Source organism: Enhydra lutris, unplaced genomic scaffold (assembly GCF_002288905.1).
Source record: "Enhydra lutris kenyoni isolate GAN:26980312 unplaced genomic scaffold, ASM228890v2 scaffoldscaffold8, whole genome shotgun sequence".
In the NCBI taxonomy this organism is placed as follows: Eukaryota; Metazoa; Chordata; class Mammalia; order Carnivora; family Mustelidae; genus Enhydra; species Enhydra lutris.
The window spans coordinates 1,167,256-1,184,081 of NW_019154092.1; the positions used below are offsets into that span (position 1 = coordinate 1,167,256).

A 16,826-nucleotide genomic window follows, 5' to 3' on the forward strand; every position below is an offset into this window, starting at 1 on the left:
TGCCCACAGAGATGGTGACCGTTAACACCGAGATCACGGCTATACTGTTACGAGCAGGTACAGAGTGCCAAGGGTCAAGCTGTGTTCTTAGCATGGGTGTATGTACCAATTCATTCCAGTTTCACAACCGCCCTCTTTCTTACTGTGCCTACTATACTGCTGCAGACCTGGAGGCCCAGAGAGAGCAAGCAACTCGCCGAGGCCACATGGGCCCTGAGTGGCAGAGCACCAATGCACATGCAGGCCCTTGCTCTCTCTGAACGCACTGCTGCCAGCTGATGAGGGTCTCAGGGACCACAGCCTGGTGATGCGCCACTACAAATTCTTCTTTTTAGCCAACAAGACCATAACCTCACTCTTTCCATCAAGAGCTTTCAAAAACCCCAAGGGGCCAATAAGCACTGCCAAAACTGCACCTCTAAGTAGAATTCCATAGCAGTCTCCAGGTCCTCTCGCTGGGCAGCCAGCTGGGCCAAGTTCTTATATGTGGAATATTTCAGCATCAGCCCAGGGTGCTTCAACCCTTCTTTCTCATCACCGGATGAAACTGCCTGTGAACAAAAACAGAGGTTGAGAGTGACACCTAGGCCCTAAAGCCTCAGCAGGACACCAGGGTTCCCAGCTGGCCTCTGCTGCAGGCCCTTGGCCCAGTCCAGTGCCACCCTCCATTGGAAAAGGAAAGCCCTATACTAGATGTGCTTGGAGGACCCCTCCAGCTCCAAGCAGACAGAGAAGGAAAGCTATATCACTACAAGGCAGTTTGCAGATAGTTTCAGCACCCCATCGCTACAGCCAGGCCTGAAAGGTCAAACCTAGAGCCTGCAGCTCCCCCGGAGCAGACCTGAAGAGGGAGGACAGGGCATGAGGAGGCCACCTGGGGGCAGCACCAGGGTCTGGAGATGGCCAGGCAGCCAACTTACGCATCTCTATACATCCCGCAGCAAGAAGAGCACCGGATTAGGAATCAGGAGGCTGGGCTCCCAACTCTGTAACTCATCATGTAACTGTGGACAGCGACTTTACCTAAAACTTTAGCGCCCTGAGGATCTCTGTACTGCGAGGACAGTAATCCTACCTCGAATATCAAAAGTGCAAGCCAAAAGAGCATAAAGATTATAAATGTGCTTTATATAAAAAGTTATTTCACTACAGCTTTTTTTTTTTTTTCAGATTTTATTTATTTATTTGACAGAGAGAGAGATCACAAGTAGACGGAGAGGCAGGCAGAGAGAGAGAGAGAGAGGGAAGCAGGCTCCCTGCTGAGCAGAGAGCCCGATGCGGGACTCGATCCCAGGACCCTGAGATCATGACCTGAGCCGAAGGCAGCGGCTTAACCCACTGAGCCACCCAGGCGCCCCTTCACTACAGCTTTTATGAAAACTCTTAGAAAACCCTACAACTTCTAAGACACCGCTGATGAGGAAAACTACTGCTTTAAACACGGGACAAAGTAAAACATTTTCTAACAGAAAAACTAGGTGGCACAAAGAACTTCTTTCCAGGGGCAGGTCCATATCTCAGCCTTGTCCTTGGACAGGTCACGTTCACATGACATTCTTCTTCATGATCAGAACCGGTAAGACCTGAAGACATGCAACCTTCAGGAACAGCCCCTTGACTAATCCAAGAAATCTACCCTAGCACTCTTATGGAATCCCAACAAGAAGACTAAAAAGCTCAAATCAACCTCATTCCTTAATTCTCCTGTCGTCTGGCTTGTACTGCAGAAAGATCCCCAACAACAGGCTCACCTGGACACCAGGTACCCTCGCCATTCCAGGTACAGAACTGTTCAAAATCTGGTGTGAACCCTTCAATACAGGCCGTGTGAGTCTACCTCGGAGACTAGCCAGTGTACCTCCACACACAACAGCAGAAGCCCTCATAACTAACCTCCACCTAACCAGCTGGATTACACACCGTCCTCCACCCTCCATGACAGACACGCTGATGCCCACAGGAGATGAAGGGCTCACCCCAGCCGGCCTCCCCAGCGAAGAGCTGGCCACTTCTTAGGTGTCAGCTGTGTTCCAGGGCCTATTTATGCCAAGTGTTTGGGAGACTGTAACTACATAATTTAGTTTAATCTTAAGTATACCAATGTGGATGAATGTGAAAAGAAACTTTTCTATACATTTTCTGTACTTTTCAACTGTTTACGATGATTGCGTTTTACATTTATAAGCCAACGGGGAGTGTGCTACAGGAGTGCTTCAAGGCTGAAATGACAGAGAGGGAAGTGGACACACCTACGACTAAGAGGCCAACAGCACCCTTCCGACTTTGCTCTGCTCACCCACTCACCTCTGAGGCCTGCTCCATCATGGTCTGACGGAAGACGCCCTCCTGAAGCACACACGGCCCCTGGCCTGTGGCTGGAACTCAGTAAGGTAGAATAAAGTCGTTCTCATCTCTGGGCCCTCACTCACTTCCTACTAATGGGGGAGGGGTAGGTCACAATTCCCACAGCCCTAATTCCAAGACACTACAACCAACACCAGAGAATCCTGACATCCACGCCTGAGGGAAGGGATGGACTCCTATAACCGACAATGAGAACTCAGCATTCTGCCTCATCTGTGGTAAAAAATCATCCAGGGGTAGGGACACAAGGCAGACCTAAGTGTCTGCCTTCCTAGAAGTGTAGGAGACTGCTCAACTGAAGGACCGCTTTCCAGAAAAAGCCCATGGATGGAGTCTGTCTGCTTCCTCATTGCATGTCCCGGTGTTTAGTGTCTGGGTACTTGAAAACAAAAGCCTTTCCTCCTAATGAAACATAATTCTTCCTAAATCAATTTCAAGTTGACACTCATTCTCAAACCTCCAAGAATCATCTCCATGACCCAGCCAACTCAGGTCTGGCTCACTTGCCACTAGCATGGCCCCCACGCTGGATCAATAGGTCCTGCCTCTCCACCATACCCTGTGCCCAAAACATGGCTCTGTGGTGCTCTCCCAACCCTTTTCTCTGACTATGTCTTTCAAAACCCTTTTCTCTGACTATGTAGGAATGCCTACACAGGCTTCCTGAGCTCACGGGCTATCACCTAAACAGCATTTGCCAAACCGTGTTGCCCACAGGATCATTAAGTATCAGAAAACCATGGGTTCTAATCCTGGTTCTAATGCTTCACTAGTTGGGTAGCTCTGAGTTATGAACACCTCACTAAGCCTCCATTTCCACAACTATAAAATGGGGACAGGGGACCCCACCTTCTCAAAAGAGTAGCTGCAAAGAGAATGTAACAAAGTAGCCAACACAGGGCTCTTACTAAGAACAACAATCACTCTGCATGCTTCACTGGATTCACTCCACCCTCACAGCAACCCAAGGAGGCTGACACTCTACAGGTGGGGAAGCTGAGGGGCAGAGAGAGGAAGTAACATGCACAAGGTCACCCAGTGAAGAAGGGGAGGGCAGAAGGCAAGCTCACTGCCTGGCCTGTGGTGCCTCACCTCTCGTAGCAGGCGCGCCTCCAGGAGCTCATGGTAGGCCTTGGCTGACTCCTCAAACCGGTCATGTTTCTGGAGATCCAGGGCCTTGTGATACAAGGCAAAAGCCTCTGCTTCCTGTGAACCAAGACAGGAGATTACAAAGGTTTGTCTTTCTTAAGCCAAAAGTGTGTGTAAGGGGGCTACAGTCGAGGCCACGTAAACTGACAGCTGTTCCCTCTGTAGTGGAAACAGTCCTAACACTCCAACCTGCCAGGAGCTCATCACTGGGAGACGAACCCCTCAAGAGTCCCCCAAGGAGCATGAGCAACACAGGCTCAAGTGAGTCTAAGCAACAGCAAAACACACACTGGCCCAAGGACAGAGGATCAGAGCAATGGCAAGGTTATGAACCCAGAGGGCCTTCTCTGGGTGAAGCTGGGAGAGTGGCCACACCAGCCAGAATAACCCAGAGATTCCCAGAGAGTATGGGTGGTTTCCATTGCTTTCCACTTGCCACTCTGCCCTAGCCTGATCATTGCCCACAGAGGGTAACAACCGCCTCTGGGACAGAAGGGGCACTAGGCAGGCTGAGCCCTAGGGACATCCCTTGAGGACCAGGGATAGCTGACTATTGGCTTTTGAGAGGGCTCAAGACTGCCTGCGTGTCTCCTGTGAAAGGGGAGCCACATGTTCATTCCAGGTAAAACAAAAATGGGAAAAAGAAGCAAGCCACTACTGTACTATGGCAGGACACAGGTAGAGAGAAGGGTGGAGGGAAGGAAAGAACCAGGCTGAAGTGGAGGCGATGCCAGGCCTCATGGAAGAGACGAAAGACCAAGAATATCTAGAGAGCTGACGTTGAACCTGGCCCCTCACCGACCTCCTGAGACCCCCCTTAAGACATCTTCCCTCAAGCGCCTCTTCACACTGGCCCATGAGGGCAATGTATGGGGAAACCTCAAAGCACCGCCTACCGTTAACATGCTGCCATCCTTGGGTGTGCCAAGTCCTGAAGTGAGCACAAAGAATGGGCTGCACAGAAAGTTAGTTCCTGCTGGATAAGTGGGAGCAGGGGCTGAACTGGCCCAAACACTGCTCACAGAATACAGAATTTCTCTTCAGTGTGACCACCCCCAAGTAAAGCAATTATAACATGAGATGGAGAGCTAAAATCCCATTAAGTCTTGCGAAGGCATTTAAAATGAGGTACGCTCTACAGAAATGAAAAGCAGGGTCTACCTACAGAGGAAGACCATGGATTACATACCTGGGCCTCCTTGGTCTGTGTTTTGTGACTTTTAAAGCTTCCTTCATGATCATCCTCAACTGTAGAGCTGGCATTTAAGGCTGCAATTCGAATCTAAAAACAGGGATTTGAGGCAAGAAAAAAGTTGATTTTGAGATGTCACTTGTCTCTTTAACAACCTACAGTGAGGGGCGCCTGGGTGGCTCAGTTGGTTAAGTGTCTGCCTTTGGCTCAGGTCATGATCCCAGGGTCCTGGGATTGAGCCCAACATTGGGGAAAGCCTGCTTCTCCATCTGCCTGGCCTTCCCCCCAGCTTGTGCTCTCTCTGAATGTCTGTCTCTCTCTCTCTCTGACAAATAAATAAAATCTTAAAAAAAAAAAAAAAAAAACTACAATGAATACAACTCTGATTAAGCACATGATCTTATAACTCAAGCAGCTATGGCCTTCTCAGAATGTAATGAACAATAAATGATCGAGGAGAAAAACAAAGACCAGAATATGTAACAAGCTACTTAACAAGCTACTTGGGGAGCATGTCCTGGGTGCTATCCACTGCAAAAGGAACACCCCAGCAATGCTAGATACAACAGATGACCTAGACATCAGAACAACAGACACTGGGGTGCCTGGGTGGCTCAGTGGGTTAAAGCCTCTGCCTTCGGCTCGGGTCATAATCCTGGGGTCCTGGGATCGAGCCCCGCATTGGGTTCTCCACTCATCAGGGAGCCTGCTTCCTCCTCTCTCTCTGCCTGCCTCTCTGCCTACTTGTGATCTCTCTGTCAAATAAATAAATTAATTAAATCTTTAAAAAAAAAAAAAAAGAACATCAGACACTAACAAAACATGTGAACTTTGTACCTTTCTCACAACTGTGGCAAGGTCCAGCAGAACATATTAACTAAACATGCTTACCCTCAACTGCACCAACAGCTCTCCCAGGAGGAAGGCTGCCCCATACTGAGTGTCCCCCAAGATAATGGCCCTCACCCCCAGGAGTGAAGTGACAAAACAACACTGACACCAGCAAAACAGGCAAGCACCAGTCCTTACCATACTCAGAGAGCTTCAGCGCTGCCACTAAGCACCACTTCCCATCACTGGCAGGGGCTGAGCTGGTCCACAATCTCCTAGAGAAGAAAACAGGAGAGAATGAGAGAGGGCCCAAGAAAAGCCAGGCACACCACAGTTCCAGGGGCCCATCACAAAGCAGTCCCCAAATCCAGGAGCCTAGCCAGCTCTAAGCACACAGGCCAGTGAGCAGCTGCCTCAGGATGGCTGTGTGATCTGTCACCCAGGTTCTGTGGCCAGAGCTTCTGCCCTAGCTAGGCAAGACACCAGGCGCTGGGGTCACAGAAGAGTGAGACCAACTCCTGCCCCCAGGGCTCACTGTTCAGCAGAGGAAAGAACCCTATAAACAGTTATTTTTTTCAATAATTAAATGAAATCAAGGGTGCCTGGGTGGCTCAGTCCTTAAGCGTCTGCCGTCGACTCGGGTCATGATCCCTGGTCCTGGGATCAAGTCCCACAACAGGCTCCCTTCTCAGTGGGAAGCCTGTTTTTCCCTCTCCCACTCCCCCTGCTTGTTTTCCCTCTCTCGCTGTGTCTCTGTCAAATAAATAAATAAATAAATAAATAATCTTTTTAAAAAATAATAATAATTGAATGAAATGAAGAGAAACCCAGGCAACATCTACAGGTGGAAAATAATCCACTTGAAGGGATCCAGAACAGTGAGCGAGGCAGCCTTCGTGGTAAGCCCTGGGAAACAGCACTGAGGTAGAGTGTGATGAAATGGAGAGGCAGGGGGTTGTGGTGTGATGGGGAAGTGTGGACACACGCAGATGCCAACACAGCCCGTGGCTGGGCCTTAGAGCAGAGATGGGCATGGAGGATGGAAGAGTGCTGAGCCAGAGAAGTGGGAAAGTCATCCTGTAGGCAACAGCAGCCACCAAGAGTTTTCAGGAAAGCAAAATTTTAGAAATACAGGAAAAAATATTAGAGGTAGACAGACCAGTTTGAAGTCTGCAAAAAAGGACAGGATTGGTGAAGATATGGAGAAATTAGAACTCCATACATTACTGATAGGAAGGCAAAGTGTGCAGCCGCTATGGAAACCGGTCTGGTAGTTGCTCAAAATGTTAAACACAGAGTCACCGTATGACCCAGAAATTCCACTCCTAGGTATCTACCCAAGAGAAATGAAAACATATGTCCACACCAAACCTGGTTCAAGAATGTTCACAGCAGGGGTGCCTGGGTGGCTCAGTGGGTTAAAGTCTCTGCCTTCAGCTTGGGTCATGATCCCAGGGTCCTGGGATTGAGCCCCGTATCGGGCTCTCTGCTTCCTCCTCTCCCTCTCTCTGCCTGCCTCTCTGCCTACTTGTGATCTCTGTCTGTCAAAAAAATAAATAAAATCTTAAAAAAAAAAAAAAAAAGAATGTTCACAGCAGCATTATTCATAACAGCTTCAAGGTGGAAACAACCCAAATGTCTGTCAACTGATGAATGGATAAATAAAATGTGGTATGTTGATACAACGCATTATTCTTCAGTCATAAAACAGACTAAAGTACTAACATGTGCTACAACATGGATGAACCTTAATGCTAAATGAAAGAAGCCAGTCACAAAAGGCCATGTATTGTCAGATTCCATTTATATGTAGTGTCCAGAATAGGCAAATCTATAGAAACAGAATGTAGATGGTAGGCTACAGGAGAGGGACAAATGGGGAATGACTACTAATAGATACAGGGTTTCTTTCCAGGGTGATGAAAATGTTCTAAAATTGGTTGTGGTGACAGTTCCACAACTCTGTGAATATACTGAAAATCCCTGATATATACACTCCACACAGGTGAACTATATGGTATGTGAATTACATGCTATTATTAAACAAAGAGATGCCAGGAACCTAGAGGGCACACTGGACAGAAGGGACACACTCCAGGGGGCAGACTCATAGGACTTGGCACCTGGGATGCTGGAGGGAACAGAGGGGTTCTGGATAACACCAAGTGTTCCGGCCTGAGGGGCCGGGACAGGGAGGGACACCCCCAAACAAGCCAGATCTTGCAGGAGAAGGAGTTAGAAAAAGTCCCATCTAAGAGGCTGGCAGAAGGCCCTGAAAGGGCCCAGCAGGCAGTGGAAGTGAGCCTTGGGCATACAGACTGAATGCATGCTCCACCTGGATAACATGAATTGACTGCTGTTGCCAACAGCACTACAGCAATGATTTCTAGCATGGTTTCCACCATGGGCTCTGAGTTCGCCAAAGGTTCTTACAAGAAAGGAAGTACAGTCTTTTCACAGACAAGGAAGACTCAAATCTCCTCTAGGCTAATAGCTATTTTACCTCCTGGGTTCAACAGCTAGGAAAAAAGAACACTGAGGCCCAGTGTGGAAACTGCTGCTTTACCATAAGCTATACTATGATGGACACTGTGACTGCCATACGATACAGAAAAAAAAAGAGAGAGAGAGAGAGACAAAAGTAGAAACTATACAATTAAAACCCTGCATCTAGACTAAAATTTAAAAAATACACACATCAATAGATGAACCTGGATAAAGAAGATGTGGTATAAATATATACAGTGGAATACTACTCAGCCATCAAAAAAACTGAAATCTTGACATTTACAATGATGATGGAACTAGAGAGTACATAATGGTAAGCGAAAAATGTCAATAAGAGAAAGACAAATATCATATGATCTCAATCATACGTGGGACTTAAGAAACAAAACAGAGGATCATAAGAGAAGGGAGGGAAAAATAAAACAAGACAAAATCAAAGAGGGAGACAAACCATAAGAGATTCCTTTTTTTTTTTTTTTAAAGATTTTATTTATTTATTTGACAGAGAGAGAGATCACAAGTAGGCAGAGAGGCAAGCAGAGAGAGGGGGAAGCAGGCTCCCCGCTAAGCAGAGAGCCCGACGTGGGGCTCGATCCCAGGACCCTGGGATCATGACCCGAGCCGGAAGGCAGAGGCTTTAACCCACTAAGCCACCCAGGCACCCCAAGAGATTCTTAATCATAGGAAACAAACTGAGTTTTGCTGGAGGGGAGGAAGGTGGGGGATGGGATAACTGGGTGATGGATATTAAGAAGGGCCCGTGATATAACGAGCACTGGGTTTTACACAAGACTGATGAATCACTGGGGCGCCTGGGTGGCTCAGTGGGTTAAGCCGCTGCCTTCGGCTCAGGTCATGATCTCAGGGTCCTGGGATCGAGTCCCGCATCGGGCTCTCTGCTCGGCGGGGAGCCTGCTTCCCTCTCTCTCTCTCTCTCTGCCTGACTCTCCGTCTACTTGTGATCTCTCTCTGTCAAATAAATAAATAAAATCTTTAAAAATAAAATCAAAAAAAAGACTGATGAATCACTGAGTTGTACCTCTGAAACTAATAATACACGATATGATAATTAACTGAATTTATGGGACGCCTGGGTGGCTCAGTCGGTTAAGTGGCTGCCTTCAGTACAGGTCATGATCTCAGGGTCCTGGGATCAAACCCTGCATCAGGCTCCCTGCTCAGTAGGGAGTCTGCTTCTCCTTCTGCCCCTCCCTCCCTCCCTCCCTGCTTGTGCTCACTCTCTCTCCCATATTAAAAAATAAATTTAAAAATATTTTTTAAAAATTAATTGAATTTAAATTTTAAAATTTTTTAAAAAGCTTTGTCTACAAAAAAGAAAAAACAAAACATACATATAGGGGGTGCCTGGGTGGCACAGTTGGTTGAACATCCAACTCTTGGTTTCAGCTCGGGTCTGATCTCAGGGTCATGAGCTTGAGCCCTGCATCAGGCTCCTCGTCCAGTGCAGAGTCTGCTTGAGTTTCTCTCTCCCTCTCCCTCTGCCCCTCCCACCCCTGCTCTCTCTCAGATAAATAAATAAATCTTTAGAAAAAGAAAAGAAAAAACATACACACATAGAAAATAACAAGCACTGGCAAGGATGTAGAGAAACTGGAACCCTCATGCTCTGCTATGGAAAACAGTTCAGCAGTTCCTCAAACGCTAAAACATAAGGTTACCTTATAACACAGCATTTCCACTTCTGGGTATATACCCAAAAGAACTGAAAGCAGGGACAAATGATTATACACAGGGGTAAAGAGTGCAGGAGAGAAGTTGTAGGGTAGCGCTGATACCTAACCAGAGGCCTCCCAACCGGCTCTCCACAGGGCAAGTGCTAGCCCCAAGTCACAGCAAGTCTTCCCAGATGCCACCTGAAATCCTCATGGAGAGAAAAATAAGAGGAGCACTCAGGGATGACTGAGAGATCAGGTTTCTGTGTGGCAGCAGCAGGCCCCACATCCACAGGTGGAAGGACATCAATATAGCCATCATGTCCGAGGGCAACCTACTCCTGAAGGAGGAGAGCTTACCTGTTCCTGCCTCAGCAGCACCTTACAGGAAGGCACCCAACAACCACTGGGATTGTGCTAGATGGGCTAGTGCCTTCCCCTGGGGCTTCTATGTCACCCAGGAGCACGATGGGTGCAGGTCCCATTTCAGAGTCGCTCCCAGGACAGACTGAATGAAGGATGACGAGCCAAGTCGGAGGGGAAAAACAGTGGGCTCCAAGTCGAGAGAGAGGTTTCTGGTCCCACTTGCTGCCCAAGTCCTTGCCCACCCCTCTGTCCACCTACCTCTATAGAGAAAGCCCCTAGACTCCTCAAAACAAAAGCTCCCTGGGCACCATGATCAGGGCCAGAAGACCCTCACAGAGCCCACGGTGCTGAAGAGAAAATAGAACTTTCAGGCTTCCTAATTCTTTAGAAATTGTTCAAGCCAATTGTCCCCACTGAAAAAGGCTCCTGTGCTAACTTTAATGTAATCTAAAAATACAGTACCTTCCGCTCCTCTACCACTAAAGTCCATCCCAGACACTTACAAGACACATCTGTGTTATCTCAAACTCAAAACAGCCTCTGTAAAGAGTATTGGGCTTAGTCATATTTTTGTCCCTCTTTAGCATTGTGACCTTGGACAGGTCAGCCAGGCCCCTTAAGCCTCAGCCTAATCAGCAAAATGGGTATGATAATGCTTATCTCATAAGGCTGGCAGTCGTAGGGCTGGACACAGATACATACTGGAACTGAGGCATACTTGTGAGTGTCCACATAACATTTGAAGAGGAACCTAAAAAATGATCCTCCCAACGACTCGTCTTGTACATTAGTCCCATGAGACCATGATCCCCTCTACCACAGACCCCCAATTCTATCTTATCATTACCAATCTTCCTCAGCTCCCTCAATTTCCAGTAGCAAAATAAAGAATGAGCCAGAATACTGTACTCTTAATACACCCTGAGAGGACTATGGGGATTCTGTAACATGGACTGTATTATCCCCTTTACTTTTGCCAAAATAGTACATAGCAATCACTAGCTTGCAACTGACCTTGGATTTTTAAATATCAGTACACATGAGAATTTTTACCTAAGATGTAACAATAAAACAGCTTTTCAAACCTGAAAATCTTACGCTGACTTAATACAGCAAGAGCAGGTTCTTTCTAAATTTCCTCTACATACTCTCACCTCTGCCCTGGAATTACCCTGGGTCTCTCCCACCAGCCCGTAAGCTCCCAAACAGTCCTGTCTTATTTACCTTTGCACCTCTATGTCTGGCACAAAACAGGTGCTCCAGAAAGGAAGGGATGAACAAGCAGATGAGTGGTATCTAGGCGGCATATTTTAGTGGGAGATGTATTTAATTTCTCGGTCAAATCTTTCTTTAAGACCAGCATCTGTCATTCACAGGAGAACCCTTGTATGACAAGCTAAGCTGCAGAAGCCATGCAGAGGAACAGCTCACTAACAGCTTTGGTGACACTGTGAAATATGACATTCCTGAGTGAAGGGAAACATTCCCATCTCAATTCAAATGGGACTTCATCAAGGAGCTTCCCTGACCCCCATCCCTCTGATGTGCCCCCTACTGCACATGATCATCACACACTGTGTTCTCCATTAATAATTAAAAAAAAAAAAAAAAGAAAGAAAGAAAGAAAAAGGAGGCCCCTGGGTGGCTCAGTTGTTTAAGCATCTGCCTTCAGCTCAGGTCATGATCCCAGGGTCCTGGGATTGAGCCCCAGAGCCCCACATTGGGCTCCCTGCTCTGCAGGAAGCCTGCTTCTCCCTCTCCCACTCCCCTTGCTTGCGTTCCCTCTCTCGCTGTCTCTCTCTCTCTGTCAAAGTAAATAAATAAAATCTTAAAAAAAAAAAAAATGAAAACTTTTAGAAAACCAGGATTAGGGGTACCTGGGTAATGCAGTTAGTTAAGCATCTGACTTTTGATTTTAACTCAGGTTGTGATCTCAGGGTCATGAGATCGACTGAGCCTGGCATTGGGATCCAAGCTCAGCACGGAGTCAGCTTGAGATTATCTCTCCCTCTCCCTCTGCACCTCCCACCTGTGCACACTCTCTCTAAAATAAATAAACCTAAAAAAAGAAGAAAACCAGGAATAAAAGGAAATGTCCTCAATCTGATAAAAGGCATTTTACCAAAGATGTTTTGATGTTTTGCCAACATAATTTTTTAAAGATTTTATTTATTTATTTATTTATTTATTTAGAGAGGCAAACAGATGCTAGGGGTTAGAGAGAGAGAGCAGGTGGAGGGGCAGAGGGAGAGGGAAAGAAATCTCAAGCAGACTCCATGCTGAGTGCAGAGCTCAATGCAGGGCTCGATCTCACAGCCCTGAGATCATGACCTGAGCCAAAATCAAGAGTCAAGATGCTTAACCAACTTGAGCTACCCAGGTGCCCCTATAGCTAACATCATAATTAGCTGTAAAAGACTGAATGCTTTCCCCCCTCCTAAGATAACGAACATGGCAAGGATGTCCACTCTCATCACTCCTATTCAATACTGCACTAGAAGTCCTAGTCACCCCAATAAAGCAGGAAATAAAAGCAAAGAGATTAGAAAGGAAGAAATGAAACCACTCATATTCACAAATGACATAACTGTCCACATAGACAATCCCAAAGAATTTATAAGATAAAGCCCTAGAAGTATCAGGTGAGTGTAGCAAAGCCACAGGGTAAAGGTCAACACCCTGTATTTCTATATACCAGCAACAACTGGAAATCAAAATTGAAAAAAAAAAATGTCATTTAAAATAGTTCCAAAAAAAAAAAAAAAAAAAAAAACAAAAAAAACCTAGGTATAAATCTAAAAAAATAAATACAGGGCGCCTGGATGGTACAGTCGTTAGGCGCCTGCCTTCAGCTCAGGTCATGATCCCAGGGTTCTGAGACTGATCCCCACATCGTGCTCCCTGCTAAACAGGAAGCCTGCTTCTCCCTTTCCCACTCTCCCTGCTTGTGTTCCCTCTTTCGCTATGTCTCTCTCTATCAAATAAATAAATAAAATTTTTAAAATAAATAAATAAATAATAAAAAATACATACAGAATGTATATTCTGACACTCAGAAAACAATGATGAGGGGCGCCTGGGTGGCTCAGTGGGTTAAAGCCTCTGCCTTCGGCTCAGGTCATGATCCCAGAGTCTTGGGATCAAGCCCCGCATGGGGCTCTCTGCTCAGCAGGGAGCCTGTTTCCCCCTTTCTCTCTGCCTGCCTCTCTGCCTACTTGTGATCTCTGTCTGTCAAATAAATAAATAAAATCTTAAAAAGAAAAAAAAGAAAAACAACGATGAGGGGTGCCTGGGTGGCTCAGTGGGTTAAGCCTCTGCCTTCGGCTCAGGTCATGATCTCAGGGCCCTGGAATGGAGCCCCACACTGGGCTCTCTGCTCAGCGGGGAGCCTGCTTCTCCCTCTCTCTCTGCCTGCTGCTCTGCCTACTTGTGATCTCTCTCTCTGTCAAATAAACAAATAAAATCTTTTAAAAAAAGAAAAAGAAAACAATGATGAAAGAATTCAAAGAAGACCTAAATAAATGGAAAGATATATCATATTCTTGGACTGAAAGACTCAATCTAGTAAAGATGTCAATTTTTCCCAAAGGGATATACAGATTTAATGCAATTCCAACCAAAATCACAGCAGCATTTTTAGTAGTTAATTCTAAAATTTAGATGGATGGGGATGCCTGGGTGGCTCAGTTAAGCAGCAGACTCTTGACTTCACCTCAGGTTATGATCTCGAGGTCCTGGGATCAAGCCGAGTCAGGCTCTGTGCTCAGCATGTAGATCTCTTTTGGGATTCTCTCTCTCCCTCTGCTCCTCCCCTCACTCGTGCTTGCTTGTGTGTGCCCCACCCCACAAATAAATAAATCTCCTAAAAACTTTTCTCAAAAAAAATTAAAAAGATATTTAGATGGAGGGACGCCTGGGTGGCTCAGTTGGTTGGACGACTGCCTTCGGCTCAGGTCATGATCCCGGAGTCCCGGGATCGAGTCCCACATCGGGCTCCCAGCTCCATGGGGAGTCTGCTTCTCCCTCTGACCTTTTCCTCGCTCATGCTCTCTCTCACTGTCTCTCTCTCAAATAAATAAATAAAATCTTAAAAAAAAAAAAAAGAAAGAAATTTAGATGGAAAGGTGGTACTAGAATAATCCATTTTAAATATTTTATTTATTTGAGACAAAGGGAGAGAGAGCCTAAGCAGAGGTGAGAGGGAGAGGGAGAAGCAGACTCCCTGCTAAGCAGGGAGCCTGATGCGGGGCTCAATCCCAGGACCCTGGGATAATGACCTGAGCCAAGGGCAGAGGCTTAACTGAATCACCCAGGTGCCCCTGGAATAGTAACCCAGTTTTGAAAAAAAATAAAGTTGGAAGAAACATGCTGCCTAATTCTAAGACTTACAATAAAGCTACAATAAAATCAAGACAGTGTGGTGTTGATGAAGAGATAGACACATAAATCAATGAAATAAAATAGAGCCCGTAAATAAACCCAAGCAAATATGGTCAACTGATTATCAGCAACAATGCAAAGACAAATGATTGCAGCAAAGATTTTCTTTGCAACAAACAGTACTGGAACAAGTGCACAACCATATGGAAAAAAAAAAAATTAAAAAAAAAAACTTGACCAAAATTTCAATACAAAAATTAACTCAAAACGTATCATTTCTAAACATGTAAAATTAAGAAAACATTAGAGAAAATCTTTGAGACCTGGTGTTTCAAAAAAAGAACCAATTAAAAAATAATCAAAAGACTTGGCTACCTCACCAAAGATATACATGCTGCAAGTAAGTACATTAAAAGATATCCAATATCATTAGTCATCAGAGAAATGTGTATTAAAATCATGATGAGATATTACTACAGACCTAAGAGAATGGCCATATTTTCTAAAAAACTGATAATGCCAAGTCCTGGTGAGGACACTGAGCAACTGAAATTCACACAATGCTGATAGGATTGCAAAACGGGGGGTGCCTGGGTGGCTCAGCCAGTTAAGGGTCTGTCTTTGGCTCAGGTCATGATCCCAGACTCCTAAGAACAAGTCCTGAATCAGGGTCATTGCTCAGTGGAGAGGCTGTTCCTCTCTCTGCATGCCGCTCCCCCTGCCTGTGCAGTCTCTCTTCTGTCTCATTCTCTGTCAAATAAATATAATAAAATCACCCAAAAAAAATAAATAAATAAAAAGGGAATGCAAAACAGTACCACCATGCTGGAAAATAGTTTTATTTATTTATTTACTGGGGGGGGGGGGGTATTTTATTTATTTATTTAACAGAGAGAGCGAGAGAACACAAGCAGGCAGAGAAGCAGAGGGAGAGGGAGAAGCAGGCTCCCCATCGAGCAGGGAATCCAATGCGGAGGTCGATCCCAGGACCCTGGGATCATGACCCGAGCCTAAGGCAGTCGCTTAACCAATTGAGCCACCCAGGCACCCCCCGCCAACTTTTTTTTTTTAATATTTTATTTCTTTATTCATGAGAGACAGAGAGAGAGGCAGACGCAGAAGGAGAAGCAGGCTCCCTGTTTGATGTGGGATGCCATCCCATTACCCTGGGACCATGACCTGAGCCGAAGGCAGACACTTAACCAACTGAGCCACTCAGGCACCCTGGAAAATAGTTTCTTAGAAAGTTAAGCACACAATGACCAGAGGATACAGCAATCTCATCCCAGCTATTTACCCTAGAGAAATATTCACACAAAGCCTGTGTGTACATGTTTAAAGACACTTCATTCAAATTACCAAGAAGTAGAAACAAACCAAATATTCATTGCCGCCTCCTGAGGGTGCACAGGAGAAGAATGAGGTATAAGCAAGTCCGCTGCAAGAGAACAGGGAGGTGGGGGGCACAGTCTTTTCTACTGTGCCCTCAGGAGGTGGCAATTCTTCAACATGTAAAAAAATAAACTGCTGTGATATACCACACAGGGAATACTGCTCAGTAAAACACTACTTACACAATGGAATAATGCTGCTCATTAAAAGAAACAAATAACTAACGCATGTAACAACTCGAATAAATCTCAACTGCATTATATCATGTTGAGTGAAAGAAGCCAGTGTTGGGACGCCTAGGTGGGTCAGTCAATAGAGCCGAAATAGTCCCAACTATTGATTTCAGCTCAGGTCATGATCTCAAGATCTGAGATCAAGCCCCTTTTGGGGCTCCTTGCTCAGTGCTGAGTCGGCTTGAGAGTCTCTCCTCCCTCCACTCTTCCCCCCACTCTCTCTCTCTAAAATAAATAAATAAAACCTTAAAAAAAAAAGAATATACACCAAATAATACAAATAATACAGGAACCAACTCTATGAAACAAAAAACACATCAGATGCAAGGACACATAAATAAAAACACACTAATAATAAGAGACTTTCACTCACCACTATCAGAATAAGACAGGTCAAATGGAGAAAACAATAAGTAAGGAGACAGAATATCTAGACAAAATGATTACAGGAAAACTTACAGATGCATATCACTCTACATTTGCTAACAGAGACTACACATTCTCTGGCGCTTACAGCATATTCACAAAACAAAGGGGCATATAAGTCACAAAGTCACAAAGAAAACATCTATAAAAATATTTTTAGGGGCGCCTGGGTGGCTCAGTGGGTTAAAGCCTCTGCCTTCGGCTCAGGTCATGATCCCACGGTCCTGGGATCGAGGCCCGCATAGGGCTCTCTGCTCAGCAGGGAGTCTGCTTCCCCCTCTCTCTCTGCCTGCTTCTCTGCCTACTTGTGAT

The 16,826-nt window shown here is 45.7% G+C and overlaps 1 protein-coding gene across 1 annotated transcript in view; it reads right to left on the reverse strand.

The window, feature by feature from the left end:
• The window catches only part of LOC111142371 (calcineurin binding protein 1), a 136,341-nt gene extending 130,461 nt beyond the window's left edge, over nucleotides 1–5,880 (reverse strand). The window contains 4 exon segments of the mRNA XM_022495393.1: nucleotides 417–551; nucleotides 3,457–3,570; nucleotides 4,703–4,795; nucleotides 5,735–5,880. Coding sequence (XP_022351101.1) covers nucleotides 417–551; nucleotides 3,457–3,570; nucleotides 4,703–4,795; nucleotides 5,735–5,737 — 345 coding nt within the window. The 5' untranslated portion in view covers nucleotides 5,738–5,880.
• Between the last annotated feature and the right edge of the window lie 10,946 nt (nucleotides 5,881–16,826).